Below are 23,893 nucleotides of genomic sequence, written 5' to 3'. Positions count from 1 at the left end.
ACACTTCCAGACCACTTTAAAACCTGATTTTTTTGCTTCTGAAGTAGCCCATTAGAGTTATAAAATCAATCAATTGGGTTCTCTTTGAAAGGGTTTCCACAGTCCTATAAATGATTTGTGGGGATTAAAGTCTGGTCTGACAAATTCCCTCATAAAGACCTTGCTACATGACTTAGGATAAGAAGCCAAACCAGAAACTCCATTTACAGACAAGTGTTTGCCCTTCATCAGGGCAAATCAGGAGAACTGATTTGCACCTAAGGAATCAGACAAAAATGAGGAGAACGGATTTGCCCAGGTGAAAGACTTTAGACAGGGTAAGGTTTTCTCCAAGTCAGTGAAAGGAAACTTATAGGCCATGCAATACGCCTCTTGGAATTTAAATATGCAAGTAGTCTCTTCAGAAAGGAAAATGACAGGAACCCTTAGTGTCACATAAGTAACAACCCTTTATGGATCCTTGCCACATGTGTAATACAAAGCAGCGAGAGGCAGCTAGAAAACAGCAACCATAGTAAATCCCACTTTTTTTTTTTTTTTTTTTTTTTTAGCTGTGGAGAGAGATTTAGATTAGCCCTTTATAGAAGGCAGATTACTACTTTTACAGATTCTTTACAAGAAAGCTCGGTCCCCTTCTTGCAGATTAACCCATCTGAATTCTTTATAGAAACTGCATAAAACACATGGGCATCTTATTAAAAGGACAAATATTGGAGTAAATGACAGCAGCATTTGACAGGAGCAGGTGGAGCAATCATCTGCCTGGAATAGAGCGGGCTCAGCCCTCGAGTCCTTCCCACTTATCCTCTACTGAAAAATGCCCTACGTGTGTGGTTGGTCATTTAGAGGTTAAACAATTACACTTTCCAAATAACAAAGAAAAGATCTACAGTTGTGTCCGAAAGTATTGACACCCCTGCAATTTTGTCAGATAATACTCAGTTTCTTCCTGAAAATGATTGCAAACACAAATTCTTTGGTATTATCTTCATTTAATTTGTCTTAAATGAAAAAACAAAGAATTGTCCTAAAGCCAAATTGGATATAATTCCACACAAAAAAAAAAAAAAAAAAAAAAAAGGGTGGACAAAAGTATTGGCACTGTTAGAAAAATCATGTGATGCTTCTCTAATTTGTGTAATTAACAGCACCTGTAACTTACCTGTGGCACCTAACAGGTGTTGGCAATAACTAAATCACACTTGCAGCCAGTTGACATGGATTAAAGTTGACTCAACCTCTGTCCTGTGTCCTTGTGTGTACCACATTGAGCATGGAGAAAAGAAAGAAGACCAAAGAACTGTCTGAGGACTTGAGAAACCAAATTGTGAGGAAGCATGAGCAGTGCGCAGTGTCATCAAGAAGTTTAAAGCCCATGGCACTGTGGCTAACCTCCCTAGATGTGGACGGAAAAGAAAAATTGACAAGAGATTTCAACGCAAGATTGTGCGGCTGTTGGATAAAGAACCTCGACTAACATCCAAACAAGTTCAAGCTGCCCGGCAGTCCGAGGGTACAACAGTGTCAACCCGTACTATCCGTCGGCATCTGAATGAAAAGGGACTGTATGGTAGGAGACCCAGGAAGACCCCACTTCTTACCCCAAGACATAAAGCCAGGCTGGAGTTTGCCAAAACTTACCTGAAAAAGCCTAAAACGTTTTGGAAGAATGTTCCCTGGTAAGACGAGACAAAAGTAGAGCTTTTTGGGCAAAGGTATCAGAGTTTACAGGAGAAAAAAAAAAAAAGGCATTCAAAGAAAAAAAAAAAAAAAAAAAAAAAAAATACGGTCCCTACAGTCAAACATGGCAGAGGTTCCCTGATGTTTTGGGGTTGCTTTGCTGCCTCTGGCACTGGACTGCTTGACCATGTGCATGGCATTATGGAGTCTGAAGACTACCAACAAATTTTGCAGCATAATCTAGGGCCCAGTGTGAGGAAGCTGGGTCTCCCTCAGAGGTCATGGGTCTTCCAGCAGGACAATGACCCAAAACACTTCAAAAAGCACTAGAAAATGGTTTGAGAGAAAGCCCTGGAGACTTCTAAGGTGGCCAGCAATGAGTCCAGACCTTAATCCCATAGAACACATGTGGAGAGATCTAAAAATGGCAGTTTGGAGAAAGCACCCTTCTAATATCAGGGACCTGAAGCAGTTTGCCAAAGAATGGTCTAAAATTCCAGCAGAGCATTGTAAGAAACTCATTGATGGTTACCGGAAGCGGTTGGTTGCAGTTATTTTGGCTAAAGGTTGTGCAACCAAGTATTAGGCTGAGGGTGCCAATACTTTTGTCTGGCCCATTTTTGGAGTTTTGTGTGAAATGATCAATGTTTTGCTTCATTCTCTTTTGTGTTTTTTCATTTAAGACAAATTAAAAGATAATACCAAAGAATTTGTGATTGCAATCATTTTCAGGAAGAAACTGAATATTATCTGACAGAATTGCAGGGGTGTCAATACTTTTGGCCACAACTGTGTATAAAAAAAAAAAAACAAAAAAAACAAAAAAAAACCCACATTCATAAATTAGAACATTTCTAAACTGACACAAAGCCTTTAAAAAGGATCCACGGGCAGCATGCATCAGACATTGCCTGCATCATTTTGTTTATAAATGCGGCATTTCAGAGTTAAACAAAAACATTTTAAAAGCTGCAGGGGACAGTGCCACATAGGTGTCTATGAGGAATGGTGGGTCCCCAGTGGCTTCTCCCTGCCCACTCCCCAGGAGTCTCAGGTCTCTTTCTATACACAAATGCAGGGAGAAACCAGTCACTCAAGGGTAGTGAGGAGGATCTACCAGGGACCCACTTTTCCACCTAGACCACCCTTATAGCTCAACCCACGGCGGCTTTTAAACTTTTTTCACTGAAAAACGGCAGTGTTTTAGAGTCAGACACGCAGTATATTACAAAAGTGAGTACACCCCTCACATTTTTTGTAAATATTTTATTACCGTATATCTTTTCATGGGACAACACTGAGGATATGACACTTTGCTACAATATAAAGCAGTCCATGTACAGGTCAGGTTGTATAAACAGTGTTAGTTTGGTGTGTCCTCGAAATAACTCGACAGCCATTAATGTATAAACCGCTGGCAACAAAAGTGAGTACACCCCCAAGTGAAAGTGGCCAAATTGTGCCCAACCAACCACTTTACCCTTCACATTATCATGTGACCGGGTATGAATGCGTATAAGGTGTGTTAAATTTGGTAAAATCACTTACACACACTCATACTGGTCACTGGAAATTCAACATGGCACAGAAATCTGAGGATCTGGAAAAAAAAAAAAAAAAAAAAATATTCTTGTAATATATAGTGATGGCCTTGGCTATAAAAGATATGCTGAAATGGAGCTGCAACATGGTGGGCAAGACCATACAGCGTTTTAACAAGACAGTCTCCACTCAGAATAGGCCTCACCATGGTCGACCAAAATAGATTGCACGTGCTCAGCATCATATCCAGAGGTTGTCTTTTCAGACTAGAGTTAAAGGTTTATTTACAGGGATATTCACTCCACGCAGGGAGGGGCAACAAAAGGGATAATTGCAACAAGTAAACGGTAATACAGTATTTAAAGAAATAAACGAAGGCAGGAATAAACTTGTCTGTAGAAGGCTTGATTGAAGGGTCTAATTCTCCAACGTTGGCACCATCAACAGCGGCACGTGCAGACTCAAGTCTCTGTCCACAATGAAGAAATGGCCTCCAGGGAAAACAGGATGCTGTGCGGTGAGAGGGGCTCCCGCTCTAACTATTCTTAGTCACAAGTTCACATTCAGAACGTGTCACCGCAGGAATGATGCCGCGCTCCTCAGTCAGTATAGCTACTTCTATCAGGGGCTCAGGTCTGTCAATGAGCATGCTGGGCCTGCACAAACTTGCGACTGTCTCTGACCTGTCAGGGGAATCTCCTCTGGCCACGGAGTCTGGCGGGTACACGTTCACAGAGGGTGCTCACCGCGTGCTGCCAGTCTGTCTCAGTCCTCAGCCGGAGGGCCCTCACGCTCAGGGAATGCGGCGCAGCTGACAGCTCTCTCTCTCTCCTGTACGCTGTACTTTCCCACCCTAACTCTGCTCTGCTTCCTGCACACAGCCCCTTCTAACAGGTCACCGCCCCCTGCTGTAACATGGAAAGGTCGGTCCAGGTACGATAACCTTCCCCCTGGAAACGGTGCTCCAGACACGGAGCAGGAGAGGTAACCCCATTTAAGTTCCTCCTTTTCTTCACCCTCATGCGCATAGAACCCTCCAATGATAATGTGAAGTGCAGGAGTGAGGTGGCCGGGCAGGGAGCCACTGTGCAGGCTCTAACTATACTCGTTACCGAAAACCCGGCCAGTGACGATAAACTTCTTACTAACTGCGCAAGCGCAGCCAGGAACGCCATAGTGGCTGTAACCATGTATACCTGGTGACTGTGATACCATGCGCATTGGATAAGGCATACAACTAAAAAATGAAAACAAAAAAAACACAAAAAAAAACAAACCAACACTATACAGAATATTTAATTGGAGGTCATTACCATTTTTAATATTACACCTAGTATATATTGAGATTGGAATACCCTTTACAGGCAGTGCTTGAAAATAATAGTAGCCACATAAAATATGGATGCTTTGGGAACAATTCGGTCATCTTCACTTAGGGGTGTACTCACTTTTGTTGCCACTCTTTTAGACATTAATGGATGTGTGTTTAGTTAGAGGACACACCAAATTTACACCGTTATACAAGCTGTACACTGACTACATTGTATCAAAGTGTCATATCTTCAAAGTTGTCCCATGAAAAGTTACAAAACATTTACGAAAATACGAGGGGTGCACTCACTTTTGTGATATACTGTACCTGGCTGGTGATACACAGCCAGTGTCTAATACATACATGCTGTCTGATCAGCTGTCGGGTTCCCTTTAAATTTTCCCATGAGTTTACATCTGCAATATTCGGTACTTGTCTGAATCTAGCCAAAAAAAACACCACAACTAGCCAGAGCGTAAATAAAGGAATATTTTATTATAAAGCCATTAAAAACTGCATTTATGGAAATATCCACTACTAGCGCTTAATGTGTAAACAGCCAATGGGTGAGACTTGAGAGAGCGTGAAGAGGTAACATGAAAATATTGCAGTAAGTGTATTCAGCATATACAGTTTCCTCCAATTTCTTTAAAATCCTAGGAAACTTATGGAAATAATGTCTCTAAAGGGACGATAAAAATCAGAGGAATTCTTCATACCTTGTAAACAAATCTGAGTTGTGCAACCTATGACAGTACCAGGAGGCTATTGATTGAGAACGCGTGGTACGTCACAATCTGTTATACAACCTTTGTCCGTGTAAACGATTTTGGCACAGTATTCTTGCGCAGCAGGAAGGGGTTTTCTCTAAATGAGGTCCGTCATTGAATTCCATGCAAGAGGAAACACAACGGATTCCTTAGATGTTTTCGAGAAGACTCAAAAGGCAACAAGGCTCCTGCGAGTCCTGAGTAAACAATGGTGGAGGGGCATCAGGAGAGCCAACAAACCTGTCACTGGAACAGAATATGTCCATAACTCTACAGTCAATTCTGGACCAAAACAACACTTCATACCCGGAATTGCTTAGATCATAATTAAAAACACAAAAATCAGAGGAGTCTACAGCAGCCGCTTTTCTTTTTTTGCGACTCAATGTACTGGTGGATCTGGAATTTACGGTCATCTGGGCTACTGGATCTCTGCTTCAGCTCCCTGCATAGGAAAATAAGGGACAACGTGAGGAAAAAATGTCCTGGACACTTTAGATCAGGGTTCCCCAACTCCAGTCCTCAAGGCCCACCAACAGGTCATGTTTTCTGGATTTCCTTTGTATTGCTCAGGTGAAGCAATTATCACCTGAGCAATACAAAGGAAATCCTGAAAACATGACCTGTTGGTGGGCCTTGAGGACTGGAGTTGGGGAACCCTGCTTTAGATTGACATGTGTGAGATACTGGGTTTCAGTTCTATAAATTACACCCAAAAATAGATTAAAGAAAATTAAAATCACATTGCTACCTATAAAATGAATTGTTGGAAGCTTCCATCACAACAGCAGAGGTCATTAACAGACGCGAAGAGAATATATTCTGCATTGTTTTCTGATATTACCAACATTATGCAGTGCCTAGCATATACTCTGCAGTAACAATTATGGTATAAGGTACAGCTTTACAATTATATATGTACATCAGTGCAATTAAGGCTATGCAAAAATTATGTTGCATGCCTTAGTTTGGGAGCCATGACTAGGTTTTGGGTAAATGTTATTGTGCGAGGACTTTATTTTATTTTTTACGACATTCATTATGCAGGATAAACATGATATTACAATGGCTATGGAGACAGAGAGATTAATTTTCTTCTATCATTTATATTTTTTCATAAAAAAGAAAAAACGTTACTTCTAGCTTTCAGGTTACACAGCGGATACAATGTAGATATTCAACAGCATTTCTCCATAAGGGGGGAAAAAACAAAAATCCACAGCGTGCAGAACAACTATGCATTAAATAGCTTGTATCTGCAATAAAAAAAATACGCAGGTAGGAAGGACATGCTGCAGATCTAAAAACAAATGCAAGGCCTCCTTCACCTGTCAGTGTTTCCAGTACGTGTGGAATTTTTTTTTTTTTTTTTTCACAGATATCACACGTACTTATTTTTACACGGACCATGTGTTCATGCAAAAGTCACTGATGTCCATTTTTGTCCCGCAGCACGGATGACAAGGGCCAATACAAGTCTATGGATCTGGGGAAACCACGTACAACTCCCAGAGGGCATCCATGTGCTGGGTTTAACATTGCAAAGTATAGGAGAAGCTTTGTCATTTCATTCTTTATTCATTCATCCTTGAAAACACTGATGGCACCGATACTGGTTTTTCACATATGTGTTGAAGCACGGGCGTGTAAGTGAGGCCTAAAGTGAAGTTTTTTTTTCTCCCTCAGTACTGGTGCTGCAGATTTTACAGTAGTTCTAGCGACGTCTGTGCATCTGCACTAAAGGTTTGATTATTTTTACTTTTTTTTAGCCACACCATTTAAAGCAATTTTTCAATGGCCTGTATATAGGTTTGTACGGGGTAACAGCCGGGCAGTGTCGTGCTCTGGCACAGCTCAAAAGAATCACTAGAACAGCAGGCCAAAAGCTTCCTTCTGCTTAACCCCATCAATAATGTGGTAAATAGCTAGAAGCCATTTATGTGGCTAAACAAAGGAGTATTAGCAATAACTGCAAAGGCAGTGTATTACAAATGGCTCTCTCCCACTTTGTGCAAGGGGGCCAAGCATTACTTAACCCCTTCATCCCAGAGCAAGTATTCACCTTCCTGACCAGGCCAAATTTTACAATTCTGACCAGTGTCACATTATGAAAAGAAAAGGGGGAGACAGGGCGCTTCCAATGCGTAGGTCTGTATGGAAAGTAGAAGAGTGCACAGCAAGTGTTAGGCTCACCTGATAGGGTTGTGAGAGTCACAACACCTATAATCGCATAAAACAGCTGCAGCAGTGTGCACGAGGTCCAAGGACTTGGTACAAAGAAGGCTGGTAGGGCATTGATGCCCTGATGAAGTGAGCTGGGACTGGCTCAGGAAACACGTTGGCATTAAAGATACCTTGAATTCTACCACAGCAGCGCAGTCTCTTATTGCACTACCAGCCTTCTCAGTGTCACATTATAACAGGGGTGGGGAACCATTTTTCTACCAAGGACCATTTGGATATTTAAATCATCCTTCGGGGGCCATAGAAAATCAACTTGAACATTACCTTGCTATATTTAGTCAGACATTTAACTCACCCCTAATGTGATGTCTAGAGCTGCTTCTCTTTGGTGCGGCTGTGATGAAAGGTGAGGATTGAGGATGCTGGTACCTGCAACTGCTTGTCAAGGTGCACAAAGAATGTGCAGCAGTAAGTTGTACCAAATACGGATGTATATTACACTGTAGATCTCACAGCGGGTTCCCCCATCTCTAGGAGTGATGAATTTCCCAAACAGTAAAATTCAGCATCAGTACCGAACACGTACTGTTCGAGCAAGAACACCAAACACTGACTTCACCAGTGTTACCATTCGAGTTCGGCCCCAGAACACAGGGGGTTTGTCACACTGTCATGTGCATTAAAGGCCCATTACACGTAGCGATACCGCTAGCAATATCACTGTAACGTCACTGATTTTGTGACGTAGCAGCGATATCGCTACATGTGACACTTACCTCCAACCGGCTACCCCGCGATGACCGCTGATCGCGCGAGAACGGCCTGGGCCATTTCTCGTCAGCCGATTCCTGCTGGGCTTCCTGTGGCGCCGACGAGCGACGCGTGAACGTGGGCGGGAGGACGTCAGGATGGCCTCGTCTGACAGGTAAGTAGCGACCCCTGCTATGTCGCTGGTGAGATCTGCCTGTGTGCCAGCTCACTAGCGACCACTTAGCGATGCACCAGCGATCCATATCGTTGTCGGGATCGCTGGTGCATCGCTACGTGTAACGGTACCCTAACAATGCGAAAAACCCAGCTTCTAATTGGCAGTAAAATAATTACCACGTCAGACAGCTGCAGTTCTCACGCTGTCAAATGAACCTCTCTTTATCTAGTTTCAAATATATCTACTGTATATTACTGTGTTTTTGAGTATCTTTGTGTGTACATATACAATATTCAGCTCAGACGCTTGTGATCTCTGTTTGGTGTACACACCATGTATCTAGGCAACCCTATAATCGGTCTTAAAATTATGTTTATAATCACAATTGTTTCTATCATCAGCCTAAAGCGTGTTAAATACATTTCCTTGGCATTTCAAATAATCACTTTGTATGCTTAGTGTTTGGATTTAGCATTTATATGTCTATATCTAATGCCTATTTATCACTACTGCGTGCACAGTATTTTGCAGCGCATGCGTGATTTAGCCGTTGGATGTTTTTCCCTGTAATAGGGATAAGGTATTCTCTGTGACAGGGTTGGAATACGCAGTCTGCGCACGCGCTTTACTATGGATCTGACGCATGCGCTGTGTAATTTTCTTGGCATTTTAAATAATCACTTCATATGCCTAGTGTTTGGATTTAGCATTTATCTATATCTAATGCCTATTTACTAATATTGCGTGCGTAGCGCTCTATTTCATAGCGCATGCGTGACTTGATCATTTGACGTTCTCCCCTGCAAAAGGATAAGGTCTTCACTGTGATTGGGCTGGAATACGCAGTCTGCGCACGCGCCGTACTATGGATCCGGCGCATGCGCTGTGTAATAGTTTTCTCCCCGCAATGGGGATTGAGTCTTTATTGTGACAAGGCTTGAGTGCGCTGTCTGCACACGCGCACAACTATGGGTTTTGCGCATGCGCTGTCCAATTGTCTGCCCAACTTTAATACTCCTCCTGACGCCAACAAGATGGCCGCAGCCATGCAAACTCCTGGACACCTCATGTCAGTAAGTTTCTACTTGATTATTTTGCACCTGTGTTACTTACATAAATACATCTGGCACACCCAGACGTTCAGCGCTTCATTCTCCCTTGAGAAAGCCACTTGGGTGGTGGCGATACGCGTGGGGCCTTGCTCCCCCCACCACTTTATCCCACAGCTGCACCAGGCACTTTATTTCCTCTATGCACTTTCATGCCTCAAGGAGCTTTGTTGATCGATCTGGCTCTTTTACCTTTCATCCTTAGAGTAAATGCAGCCATCGCTGTATATTGCCTATCATCTCAGTGATATGTAGATATTTGAACTGTTTTGTCATATAGGCTCTACATTCTATTTGCATGGTGCTATGAATAGCTATACTTGTAGTGTGCAGGGTTCTTTATCATTTATATGAAATTGCAATATAGTGTGTTTTTCTTTTTGCATATTTAATGTGTGGAGCATATTTCGCTTCCATATGTGTTTATCTGTGGTATTCTGGATGTGGGAGGGTCATTGAATCATTATTATATGACATGACCAGTTTGCACTTTCTGCATGTTTTTAATTGTTTTTACAGGTTCAGTGTTGTTCTCTGTCTGTGCCTTTTGTGTTAAATCAAATAAAATATATTTTTTTTGTCTACTATAAGAATTATGTCTGTGGTGTCCCCAGTTTATAGGCAAGTCGCTTTCTTTTACTTCATGCCATTATCTAATTGACATGCCTTTGGAGAACCCTCATTCTTTTCAATAAAACATAGCGGTGCCCTCCTTTCAATGGTTTTGCGTCAAATGACAGTGTAATCCCGCAGCTGTAATCAGAAGCAAAAAGTTTACCTCTGGTCACTGGCCTGATGAAACTACTCACCTAACGCCCATTCCACTGAATCCCTCATCTCCCTTAATAAAACAAAATCCCTCACCTGTTCATCATTCTGTCTCACACCGTAATCTATGTCTGGGGATTACTAGTTTTCAACCTGGATGGTGCCAAGATGCAGATGGAAGTGTGTTTTGTTTTTTTTTTTTGTTTTTTGTTTTTTTATTTGAAGAAAAAGTACTTTTTGCTGTGTCTTTATTTACAAGACAATTATAGGATTAGTAATAGATAGATGTCTTATAGACGCTTCTCCATTACTAATCGGTGGGCTTCATGTCACCAGACAACACAAAAGGTGACACCAACCCCACAAATATGAACCCCACTTGCCACCGCTACAGGGCAAGTGAGAAGAGCCAGCGCAAAGCACCAGAATTGGAGCATCTACTAGATGTGCCTTTTCTGGGTGGCTGCTGATTGCTATTTTTAGGCTGGGGAGGGGGACAATATCCATGGCCCCTTACCAGCCTAAAATACCAGCACCCAGCTGTCTGCTTTAGCAAGGTTGGTTGTCAAAAATGGGGAGGACCCCACGACACAAAAAAAAAAAAAAGCATTAACCAACCTTGCTATCAAGAATAGCAGGGTCCTCACACTGACAGCTGAGGGTTGTAGCCTGCAACTGTCAGTTTTGCCTGGCTGGTTATAAAAAAATACAGGGGAACACACACCAGGTTATTTCTTAAAAATTTTTTTATTTAGAGCGCAGACTGATGAATACTTCCATTAGGCACTGCCTGCTCTCACTGTTATTAGCAGCAGCAGGTGTAGGCTGATGTGAGTAGTAGTCCCATCAGCTGAAACCAGTTAACAGAGGTAAACTTTTTACCGCTGTCAAATGTGTGAGCATGCAGCTGTGATCAGTGTGGGAACCACTGCCGTCTAACCAGCGGTAATGTTCTTACCACCGATCAAACACCGTGTTTGCCACGCTTTCATGCACATGACAATGTGGCAAACACTGGATTTTGGCGTCCAGGTTCGGGTACTGTTCTGGTACCCAAACTTTAACTGTTCGGCTGAACCCAAACATCCAGGGGTCCGCCCATCTCTAATCAATGCTCACGTAACATTTATAGAGCCTAAACAATGGGAGATCTGCTGTATACACATTGCGCAGGAGGCACCAGGGCTGGAGTGTACACACTTCATGTAGGAGATGTAGGGCATGCAGTGTATACATCACAGGAGACATGGGGCTGCATAATATAGATTACAGAAGACATGGGCCTGATGCATATACATCACAGGAGGAAACATGGGCTGCGGATTATACATCACAAGAGGGAAACGGATGCTGCAGCCGAGGTTCTCCAAGGGACAGGAGCGCCTTGCGCCAACGCCACCCATGAAGTACGTTTTAAGGCTGGTACTGGCCAGGAAGTTTTCTTTAACTGTACCTGTTGTAGCGTTCAGTAGTGTGCTCACACTCACAGAGCAAGAAGAAATTAAATGGCTGGCTGCTGTTAAAATGCAGGTGCTGACCCAAGCACTGCGTTCCCTGGGAATCTGTCCTGGAGCCAGAGAAGAGATCACCGACGGACATAAAACAGCTCCGTGGCCTGAAGTTCCCCACCACTGTTTTATGAGGTAAACACTTCAATGGATCCCACAGATTTTGAGACGGTATTTTCATGACATGTTATAATTCATGTTAGTGGTAAATTTATACAGAAATACACAAACACAAAATTTGTTTCCCCTTAAAAACAGAGTTAAACATTTACAACATATCTACTTTACATCAGCATCCTTTAAAGGTAATCTGTCACCTCATTTTTGGCATATGAGATGGCCACTGCCATCAGGGGCTTATCTACAGCATTCTGTAATGCTGTAGATAAGCCCCTGATGTAACCTGAAAGATAAGAAAAGCTAGTTATATTATACTCACCTCGGGGTCCGGTCCGATGGGTGTCGCGGACCGGTCCGTCGCCTCCCATCTTCTTGCGATGACATCATCCTCCTTACTTCTGCTGCGGCTCCTGCGCAGGCGCACTGCCCTGCCCTGTTGAGGGCAGAGTAAAGTACTGCAGTGCGCAGGACCTCTCGGACCTTTCCCAGCGCCTGCACTCTGCAGTAGTCTGCCCTCAACATGGCAGATAAAGTACACCTACGCAGGAGCCGCGGCAGAAGCAAGGAGGACGTTATCGCTAGAAGATGGGAGGAGCTGGACGCGACACCTATCGGACCCCTAGGTGAGTATAATATAACGCGTTTTTCTTATCTTTCAGGTTACAACGGGGGCTTATCTACAGCATTACAGAATGCTGTAGATAAGCCCCTGATGGCGGTGGCCGCATCTCATGCCAAAAATGAGGTGACATTCCCTTTAAAAAAAATTAGGATGTCGGAAGGCTTAAAACTGGATTAGCAATGTCTCAATTTTCCAACAAAATTTAAAAAAAAAGGTTTTGTAAGGGACTACATTATTGTTGAAGTGACTTTGGAGGGACCTATATGACAGGAAATACCCAAAAAGTTACACTATTTTAAAAATTACACAAAGTGCTCATTAAGCTTAAGTGTTTCACAGGAATTAAAGTGGAGGGAAGAAGAATTTATTTTTTCCCCTCACAGAAATGTTGTTTTAGCCCCAAATTTTGCATTTTCATAGAAGGGAGAAAAATTTACCATAAAATATGTTATGCAGTTTCACCCTAGTACAGCAATACCTCATGTGGTGGAAAACTACTGTTTGGGGGCACAGCAAGGCTCGATTTGGAAGGAGCATTTGACTTTTGGAAAGCAAAATTGTCTGGAATTGATAGAAGAAGCCATGTCATGTTTGCAGAGCCCCTGATGTGCCTAAACAGTGCAAACCCCCACCCCCACAAGTGACCCCATTTTGAAGACTACACACCTCAAGGAACTTATCTAGAGGTGTGGTGAGCACTTTGAACCCACAGGTGCATAATAGAATTTTACAATGTTGAGCCATGAATTGTTTAAAATTAGGCTGAGTAAATGGAAGCGTCTTAGTTACCAGTATTTTTCGGAGCCCATGACAGCACCACAAGAAAGGGGATCCGTCCTTCAGGGACAGGAAACCTACAGATAACAGAAGGGTGGTATCTCTCCCCCATGCATCAGTTGGATTACAGAGCTCGAGAGGACCACCATGGCTAATGGGAAAAAAATGTACAATTCTCCCAACACCGAACAATTTGACACACGTGAAAACTTAAGAGGAAGAAGTGCGCACATACACGTGAAGGGAGGGAATCTAAGGTGCTGTCATGGGCTCAAAAAAAAAAAAAAAAAAATACAGTTACCGGTAACTAAGACTTTATTTGGTCTCCCATGACAGCACCACAGGAGAATTACAGAGAGGTAATAACTGCCTTAGGGAGCAACTACAGCCTTCAGCACCCTTATACCAAGGGTGAGATCTGACAAATCACCCATATCCAACCTATAATGGATTATAAAAGGTGGAAGGAGAAGACCATGTGGCTGCCTTTCATATCTGGTCAATGGAGACTTCCGATCTCTTTGCCCATAAGGTTGCCATGGCTCGAGTGGAATGTGCCCTTAGCCCCTATGGTGCTGGCCTGCCACTCAATGTATATGCTAAAGGCCTCCCTAATCCACCTAGCTAACGTGCTCTTTGACACTAATACCTTTCCTGGCGCCCTGGAAGGATACAAACAAGGCACTGTCCTTCTAAGGATTAGTGACGGTTAGGTATTCTAGCAGGCATCTCCTAACATCTAACGGGCCTCTCACATAGCGAGATCGCTAGAGAGATCGCTAAAGCATCACCGATTTTGTGACGCAACAGTGATCTCGCTTTGTGTGACACGTACCTGCGACCAGCTCCCCTGCTGGACATCGCTGATTGTGCTCGAATGGCCTGGGCCATTTTTTCATCGTTGGCGTCCCACTGGCTGGCATGCATCGCTGTGTTCGGCGCTGACTAGCAACATCGCAGAACTCATGGACGCAGGCGGAAGTCGCCAGAATCGCTGCGGTGTGACAGGTAACAGCGACCCCCCACGGATCGCTGTATCACTGCTGTGTCGCTGGAGAGATCTGCCTGTTTGGCTGCTCACTAGTGACCATTTAGCGATGCACCAGCGATCCTGACCGGGTCGTATCGTTGTCGGGATTGCTGGTGCATCGCTAAATGTAACGGGACCCTAAAGTGTGGAGCTGCCTTTTCTTCTGATTAGTAGGATTAGGGAGGATGGAAGAACTCTCTCCTGCACCTGTGGAATCTTGAGTCAACCTTGGGCAAGTAAGCAGGATCCAGCCTAAGCACCACCTGTCATCCGGGAACTGCATACATGGAGGGAGAATAGAAAAAGCCTGGATATCACCAACCCTCCATGCCGATGTTAATGCGACCAAGAAGGCTACCTTGAGGGAGAGCACTTTTGCTGAGGCAGATATAATGGGCTCAAACAGGGCCTCAGTCATGGCTGTGAACACCAAGTTAAAGTCCCATGCATAAACCTCCATGTATAGGCCTATATCTGCCCGCCGCTTTAATAAACCTGGTGACCCAGTAGTTACTAGCGATGTCGCAGCTAAATAAGGCCCCCAGGGCAGACACCTGCACCTTAAGGCTACTAGTGGAAAGACCCATCTCCAGACCCTTCTGAATTAACTCCAGAATTTGGCCTATTGCACACCCCCTCCCCAGCTCTAAATTCTGAAGTAGCTAGAAATTTCCTCCAGGTCCTAGCATAGATCCTGGTCATAATTACTTTCCTGCTTTTTAGAAGTGTGGCTATTAAACTGGGGGAAAATCCTCTATCACTCAGTAACAACCTTTCAAATTCCATGCAGTCAGGTGGAGCTGCGCCACTTGTGGATGGTAGAATGGACCCTGGGAGAGGAGATCCGGATGTTCTGGTAGCACCCATGGATCGAAGACCAACATGTTCCTTAGCCATGAGAACCAAAAGGGGGCAATTACTATAATCCTTTCCCTGTCTTCCCCGATTTTCCTCACCACTGGAGGCAAAAGAGCTAAGGGAGGAAAGGCATAACCCAGGTTGAAGTCCCACTTTATCAGGAAGGTATCCACCACCAGAGGACTCTCTGGGGTCCAGAGAACAGAAGTTTCACTTTCCCGTTTCTCCTAGTGGCATAGACATCCATGTCCAGCCGACCCCACATCTGCACAATCTGGTTGAAGATGGCACTTTTTAGCATTCTCCCAGCCTTAGCAAGTTGCGGCTCTAAAAGTCTGCCCTGTTTGTCCTTTCCTTTTATGTGCAGTGCTATCAAAGATAGAGGAGCATTTTCTATCTGAAACAGGTGCTCTGTTACTTCCATTAGGGGGTCTGGATTGAGTTCCACCTTGGCGATTGATGTAGGCCACCGCCAGCTGATTATCGGACAGGATCCTTACGTGATGACCCAGCAGGTGTATAAAGGTGTCTGTTCTACTGCTGTTAGCTCCTTCAGGTTAGATGAAATCTACCGTTGATCCCATAGGCCCTGGACTATGACCTCTCCCATATGTGTCCCCCCGCCCCAACCAGTAGGGCTAGCGTCCGTGGTGATTACTTAGGCCGTGACTAGACTGAGGTAACCTGTCCAGGGGGGGGTTCCCTGAGAAAATCTCATATCCCAAGGAAAGGTATAGAAGCTGGGGACAAGGTAATCCTTCCCTGCAGGAACCCCCCCCCCCCCAAGAGCCCCATCATTAACTAAGATGCCTCTTTGTAGGGTCCTTGTATGAAATTGAAATTGCCACCGGACCGCCAGGATATATGAAGAAAGGGAACCCAACAGGGACACAGCGGGATTGTTTGAGGCTTTCAAAACCTGGTGACAAAGGCAAGGCAGCTTGTTAGACGGTAGACGACACGCCTGCCTTTCTGAGTCCTAAATGAGCCCAAAAAACTGCTGCACTTTTAAGGGTTGTAGTCGAGATTTTTTAATGTTTACTAGCCACCCCAACTGTTCCAGAGTGGACATTGTCCTCTCTACCTGAACTTGACAATGATCTGCCGACCTGCCTACAATAAGATAGTCGTCCAAGTAGGGAATAATCAGGATGTCGGTCTCACGGAGATGGGCCATGACCGCGGCAACCATCTTTTGTAAAAACACAAGGGGCAACCGCAAGGCCAAAGGGGAGAGCTCTAAACTGGAAGTGTCGGACTGCGCCCCCAATGATTACTGCCACCCTGAGGAACTGCTAATCTTCATGAATAGGCACATGGTAATATACATCTTTTAGATCCAACACTGCCACAAAATAGTTTTCAAAAATTTGTTTTATTGCCGAGCCAAGCGATTCCATCTTGAAGGGGCGCACTCAAAAACTCACTCAGGGCTCCAAGATTAATGATAGTCATGAAGGAGTCATCTGGTCTCTGACCCCACGGAACCTCCATCAGGACCTCCTTATGACATTGTTCCAGAACTTCCGCCTCTAGGGCAGCCCGGTAAGGCGCCCAGGATAGTTTCACGAGAGGCTCCCCTCATTCAACTGAGCTTCTAGTTGGTCTAGCCAAACCATCATTAACCTGGCCACTGCTGGCCTCGGGGATCCTGCCAATATCTCCCATGCCCTATTAAGGAATGCGTCAGCCTTCCTATATAGAGGGTCCTTCAGGGCCCCCCAGGTCCTCAAAGGGCAATGAGGACTTCTTTGATGCCTTGGCCACCGCTGCATCCAGTTACGGGGCTTAATCCCAAATATTTACTATGGGGTCCTTGAACTGGTACCTTGAATTAAATGCCAGAGGCAAGGAGCCCCTTTTCTCCGGCTTCTTCCATTCCCAGTGTAACAGGCTCAGAGTTCTCTCACTTAAGGGAAAAACCTACACTTCCTCTGATCTAGTCCCCGAAACATGACGTCCTGCATAGAACGTTCCGGCCTGTACTTTACCACTCCCATAGTGCCTCTGACCGCTTTTACCAATTTGTCCACGCGGTCTAAGAGGAAGCAGAAGTGGCCAGAGTCCTCCAAGGAAGATGAGCTGGAGGAATCCTCATATAGGTCAGAGGAGTCCAAATCCAGAAAACCTGTTTTACGTTCTTTCCCCTTTCCTTTGGAACTCTCTCCATGGGATACATACTTCATGGACTCCCTCACTTCTACCCTAATGATCTCCTTCAGACTTGTGGTAAAACTAGGCGTCTCTTCTGGTGTGTGTGTGTGTGTGTGTGTGTGTGTGTGTGTGTGTGTGTCAAGCATGAGGTAATGTACCCTACCCTACCAGCTGATTGCTTTCCAACTCCCCTCTCACCATCTACTGAACACAGGGGTGGCAATCTTTTTGGACAAGAGTCCGGCAGGGGACATCTGCAGAGGGTACATTCCTTGTGCCTTGACTTTTCTGTACATTTCTTCCTCTGGCAGGACAAGAAAAATAAAGGGGAAGACTGCATCACCAAATGAACATTCACGAAGATCACTTAACAGTGTCTGCAGTAAGTAGGTACCAGATCACGAGGGGGTCATATCTCCGCCAACGCTGCCGACTCATCTACTCTGGAGGAGCTCCTGCGGCTAGACCAACCACTCTCCTGGCCACTACTCATATCGTCACGGGTCTTTCGCCGGGCAGTACGGGGCTTCTGAGTAGTGTGCTGCTGTGCAGGGATCTCCTGCTCACCAGCAGATACATTGCAACCAATGGACTCAGAAGCACGGATACATGTGCAATGTCTCTTCTTATGCCTCCCACCAGATATCCGGGTCAGCAGGTCATGACCCGGACGACCCTTCCTTCCCTGGAACCGACACACCCCCAGCATCACGTGCAGTCCCGCTCCTCATGGGATACCGGTTACCGCTCCATACCCCAGTGATCCTGACCCCGCTACGTGCGACCAAGGGGACATACTTACCTTCCGGAATTGGCCCTCCGGAGAAGGTAATCCTCCGGACACTACTTCACCTGCCCGTTCACTGTCATGCAGTTCACCCTGGACCCACCTTGGCATTTCCAGCAACCCCACACCAGCCGAGGCAAGGGACCCACCGCTACCTGAACCAACTGGCCGGGACTGGGATACGTCGACTCCTCTGTAGGAACAGGGTCCCCGTCAGGCACAGGAAACCAACCGATGTGTGGGAGAAGTGCTGCCCTTTTGTATCTGTAGGTTTCCTGTCTCTGAAGGGTGAATCCCCTTTCTCGTGGTGCCGTCACGGGAGACCGAATAAATTGTTATTTTTTCCCACTAAAATGTTGCTTTGGCCCTAAGTTTTTAATTTTCAAAATGGTAATAGGAGAAAATGAATGGTATGATTTGTTACACAAATTCTCCCGATTATGTCAATACCACATGTGTGGTCAAAAACTACTTTTCAGTTACAGTGCAAACCTCAGAAGGGAAGCGCCATATTGGAGTTCAGATTTCATTAGAATGGTTTGAAGGTGCCAAGTCACATTGGCAGACACCCAGAGTTGCCAGAACAGCAGAACCCTCCATAAGGGACATTTTACAAATTACACCAATGAATATATCTAGGGGTTCAGTGATCATATTGACACTACATGTGCCTCACAGAACTTTATACTATTTGGCTGTGAAGAATGAAGAAATACATTTTTAGCACTAAATGTTATTTTAGCCCCATGTTTTTATTTTTTTTTTTAAGAGCTCATGGAGAAAATGCACAACAGACTCTGGTACATTTTTTTTTTTCCCTGAGTGCGCCAATACCCTAAATGTAATTGGGAAATACTTTTCAGGCATTGTGGCCTATAGCTCAGAAGGTAAGGAATGCCATATTATATCTGAGGTGCCAGAACAGTACAACCCCCCATAAGTGACCCCATTTTACAAACTACACCTGTCAATTAATTTATCTAAGGGAGCAGTAATCATATGGACACCACAAGTGTCACAGAATTGTATATCATTGTGCAATGAAGAAAAAAAAAAAAAATCCTTTTCACAAGGAGAAACGGGTAAAAATGTCAAAGATTTGTCATACAAGTTTCGGCTGAATGTGGAAATACCCCGTGTTTGCAGTACTGCTTAGCCACGTGTCGAGGCTGAACAGAATGAGCGCCATTTCATTTGACTCTTGGAGAATAGAATAAAAAAAAAAAAAAAAAAAAAAAAAAAAAAAAGTTGCAGACTATATACAGAGCCCCATATGGCCCGAAGAGCAGAATCTCCTACCTAGTGATCCCATTTTGAAGATTGCACCCCCCCCCCATAGGAATTTATCCACAGGTGTAGCAATTATGACTCATGGGGTTTTTCCAGAAACAAGCACCAGTGGATGTTGCTGAGTGAAAACTGCAAATTTGCTATTGTAGTGCCCGTACATTATGCTCAGCTCATGCATCCGGAGACATGCACCCGCAAATTTAGCTGTCTTTCATTGCTATAGAAATGCCAAACATGGGGAGGCTAAACTTCTTTTAGGCACACTGTGGGGTGCAGAAGAAAGAGGGGCATTTGCTTTTTTTTTTTTTGGGGGGGGGGGGCGGCAAGGAGCCATAGCACTTTTCCAGAATTTCGTACTACCAATAACATGGAAGCCCCCCATATTTCCACTGACAAATGATGGACCCGAGTGGGGACTTGCTTTTTTGTGCATTGAATTGAAAGCTTTTACATAACATTTTGGATCACTTTTATCATCGCTACGCTGAGCACTTACATCAGGATTTTCAACTACATCTCAGAATAACATGATTCAGATGAAACTCCTGAGGGAGCCATTCAATATAATTAACAAAGTTACTCTGGACTCTGTTCAGAGGTGTCCTTTTCGGAGGTGCAAAAAAAAAAACATGGCCAACTGTGCTTTTATGTACGCTCATAAAGGCTTACACCGCTAGATCATAGGCCAGATGGAGTCCAGTGTCAACATGTGCCTCATAGGAAACCTTCCACTGGGTATTCCATCTGAATCACACATGTCAGAGATTTGCACAGAAACCCTGACGTATGTGCTAAGTGTAGAGTCCAGGATAGTGAACCAAGACTGATTTTTGGGAGTCAGAATGAACAAATCAACAGCAGGTCAAGAATGTGTTCCATTTAGTCTTTACACTGTTCCTCGTGCAGTATAAGTGATTAGACAACTAAATTCTTAAGGTCGGTGCAATTACAGCAATACCAGATTTATATATTCTTAGGTTTGTCTGTTATCACACTAAAAGAAGCTTTTTTTTGCAAATTAAAATTTTTACATCTCCATAACCTGAGAGACATAACGCTTTCATATTTGGGCTGACAGTCATGTGAGGGCTTGTTTTTTGCGGGACAAGTTGACATTTTTATTAGTACCATTTTCAGGCACAACAAAATTTTGATAGTTTCCATTCCGATTTTAGGGAGGCAGAATGAACAAAAACAGCAATTCAGGATTTTTTTTTTTATTTTTTTAATGCCATTCATCATATGGTAAAAGTGACAAGACAGCTTTATATTTCGGGCCAGTATGAGTTTAGCAATGCCACATTATATTATTGAGATAGATTATTTATAAACTCCCATCTCAGGAACGGCAAAGAGTCTTTATACAGATTTATCTCAGAGTTAAGCATTTTGATAATGACCCATTCTGGCAGAGAAAGAAGCCAATTTTTCTGATAAGATATATTACAAAGTTGCTCATTTTCACGTGTACTATTGATTTAAGAAATAAAACTAAACAAATGGTTTACTCTTTAAATAAATGCAAAACAAAAAACACCACTACTTTGATAACCCCCTCTCAATCCCCATGTTTCCCGCTTGTAAAACACCACATGAATGTAAGCAATTTGGCAAGGAGAGAGAAGCCAACACTTACTGTCTTGTGATCCCTACGGCCAATGTTACACGACCCTGATTTAAACAATAGGTCCTTTTTGATGATGTTTCCCTTTAAAGAATCACTCTGGTGTTTTGTTTTTATCACTGGAGTGGTATGATTAATGTCTGTTCCCTGCAACTAGTAAAATACTTAACCACAGTTGTCTGTTCTTCCCAGCACCACTCTGGTCCCATTCTACCATCTTGTGACCGTGTAAAGAGGAGGTGTGAACGGATCTGTTTTGATGTGAGGTTTGCCTGTATAATGTGTGGTAATGCAAGATAAGGAATGTTGATAACATACAGTGTACAGTGAAGGGCAAGGCAAATTGTAGGACTTAGGACATAAGATAGGTAGGATATGATAGAGACTGTAGTTAGGTAGCAACATTAGGGTAAGGATAGAGTTATTGTTGGGACTAGCCCATAGTGGGAAGGCTTTGGTGTTAGGGAAAGAGACCACTTCCTGTAATTGATCAGATAGGGAAATGTTCAAGTACAAGTAGGAAGTGTCTGAGCATTGCTGCCATTGTGGGTGAACTACAGAAAAAAGGGACAAAAGAATATGGCAACCTTGAAGTGACCAAAGAGGGTAGCTTTCCATAGAAAAGGGGTCCTTGGATAGGACTCTCACGAGAATCTCTGCTTGCTAAACACCGAAGGTAACGGACCTAAACAGGACTGAGTTTGTAGGACTAGTGAGGGTCCCAAGCGTTAGATTCAGGGCACCAGTAGTGGAAGAAATAGGATGCGAAACCACTGAGTGAGTAGACAGGAACTGAACAGGACTGTGGCGACAAGCTAGGCTGTGACGAAGGACAAGACTAGAGTGGAAGGATACTGTGCTTATAAAAATGCTACAGGGTGGTTTCACATTTGCGTTTTTTAGCGCTGGAAAAAAACGCATACCTGCGCATGCGTTTTTTCCCCTATATTTAACATGGGTGCGCATACCTGCGCGCTGGTAAGCGCATGTATGCGATTTTCATGCGCTGCGTTTTTTTGGGGTGTGCGTTTGGATTTTCCAGACGCAGCATGTTGCATTTTTTGGCCCTGCAAAAAAGCGCATGCGCACATATGCGCACGTTTTGCGCTAAAAATGGCCATTATAGCCTATGGATGCGCATACATGCGCACTGGCATGCTCATGTATGCGTTTTTTTGCACATGCGTTTTTTTTTTTTTTAACCATGGAATTTAGGGGTTTAGGGTTAGGGTCAGGGTTAGGGTCAGGGTTAGGGTCAGGGTCAGGGTTAAGTATGGTTTGGTTAAGGGTCAGGGTCAGGGTTAGGGTTAGGGTCAGGGTTAGGGTTAAGTATGGTTTGGTTAAGGGTTAGGGTCAGGGTCAGGGTTAGTTAGGGTTTAGGGTTTGGGTTAGGGTTAAGTATGGTTTGGTTAAGGGTTAGGGTCAGGGTTAGAGTTAGGGTTAGGGTCAGGGTTAGTAAAGTCATGGTTTGGGTTAGTGTGAGGGGCCAACTAATGTTGGAAAAAAACGCATAAAAACGCATAAAAACGCATAAAAACGCATAAAAACGCATAAAAACGCATAAAAACGCATAAAAACGCATAAAAACGCATAAAAACGCATAAAAACGCATAAAAACGCTGCGTTTTTTTCATGCATGCTCATAAAAATGCTTGAAAAAAAACGCAGCAGTTGTATGCTTTTGTATGCGTTTTTTCAATGCGTTTTTTTGCGGGAAAAACGCGCTGCAAAAAAAAAGCAAGTGTGAAACTAGCCTTACACTGTAAGAATTGTCCATAAGACTTTGTATCCGCTACCCCTTGTATATAACCCTAACCAAGTTGTAGTTCAGTAAAGATTGTTTTAGAATGGGAGTCTTTTATTGAACAACAAACTATGGTCCTGGCTGGCCAACACAATTGGCTATAGGCAGCCTGCACTGGCACAAAGCCCTCACAGCACCAACACTCAGCCAGCACCCACTCTGTTGTTATGTAGCACGCCCTACGGGGCGTAACAGGAGAAGACGAGTGCCTTGCCCACGGCCACCGCCCCATGCCGTGCTACAACCGTAACTCGTGACTGACCAGAAGTCAAAGGTAATGGTTACAAACCCCCAAGTCTATGAGAGGGTTCTTCTTGTTCTTATTGACTTACATTGAGAAGGGACTTCCAGTCTGGTCCAGTAAACATAGAATCATAGAATCGTAGAGTTGGAAGGGACCTCCTGGGCCATCTGGTCCAAACCCCTGCTCAAAGCAGGAATCGCTAAATCATCCCAGTCAGATATCTGTCCAGCCTATGTTTGAAGACTTCCATTGAAGGAGAACTCACCACTTCTCGTGGCAGCCTGTTCCACTCATTGATCACTCTGTCAAAAGTTTTTTCTAATATCTAATCTGTGTCTCCTCCCATTCAGTTTAATCCCATTGCTTCTAGTCTTTCCTTGTGCAAATGAGAATAAAGTTGATCCTTCTACAATGTGACAGCCCTTGAGAAATTTGTAGACAGCTATTAAGTCTCCTCTCAGTCTTCTCTTTTGCAAACTAAACATTCCCAAATCCTGCAACCTTTCCTCATAAGACAGGGTTTGCAGACCAGTCACCATTCTGGTCGCTCTTTTCTGAACTTGCTCCAGTTTGTTGATGTCTTTAAAATGTGGTGCCCAAATGTCACATTGGAGTGATCCAGCAGGTAACAACTAGCAGAATAGGATGGGATTGGCACAGAACATGGCAGCTAGCAAGTATTCTTTTAGGCTAGTTTCAGACTAGCATTTGGAGGCGCACCGCAGGGCCGCCGCTAAGCTCCACCCCCAGGCACACCTCCTCCAGTCAGCTCCTCCTCTGAT

At 44.0% G+C, this 23,893-nt stretch overlaps 1 protein-coding gene across 9 annotated transcripts in view; it reads right to left on the bottom strand.

The window, feature by feature from the left end:
- RAB37 (RAB37, member RAS oncogene family) overlaps nt 1-23,893 on the bottom strand; it is a 243,963-nt gene that overhangs the window by 66,943 nt on the left and 153,127 nt on the right. For 8 of the 9 annotated variants that reach the window (XM_073587969.1, XM_073587971.1, XM_073587972.1 and 5 more), the window contains one exon: nt 5,010-5,749. The exons of the other annotated variant lie outside the window; for it this stretch is intronic. In XM_073587969.1, coding sequence (XP_073444070.1) covers nt 5,647-5,749 — 103 coding nt within the window. In that variant the 3' untranslated portion in view covers nt 5,010-5,646. Of the gene's footprint in view, nt 1-5,009; nt 5,750-23,893 lie in introns of those variants that run through there. 9 annotated transcript variants of the gene reach the window in all.

Source organism: Dendrobates tinctorius, unplaced genomic scaffold (genome assembly GCF_039654945.1).
Source record: "Dendrobates tinctorius isolate UK_male_01 unplaced genomic scaffold, ASM3965494v1 ptg000103l, whole genome shotgun sequence".
Taxonomy (NCBI): Eukaryota; Metazoa; Chordata; class Amphibia; order Anura; family Dendrobatidae; genus Dendrobates; species Dendrobates tinctorius.
Note: the sequence above shows the minus strand (reverse complement) of the source record. Positions and strands in the feature narration are given on the sequence as shown.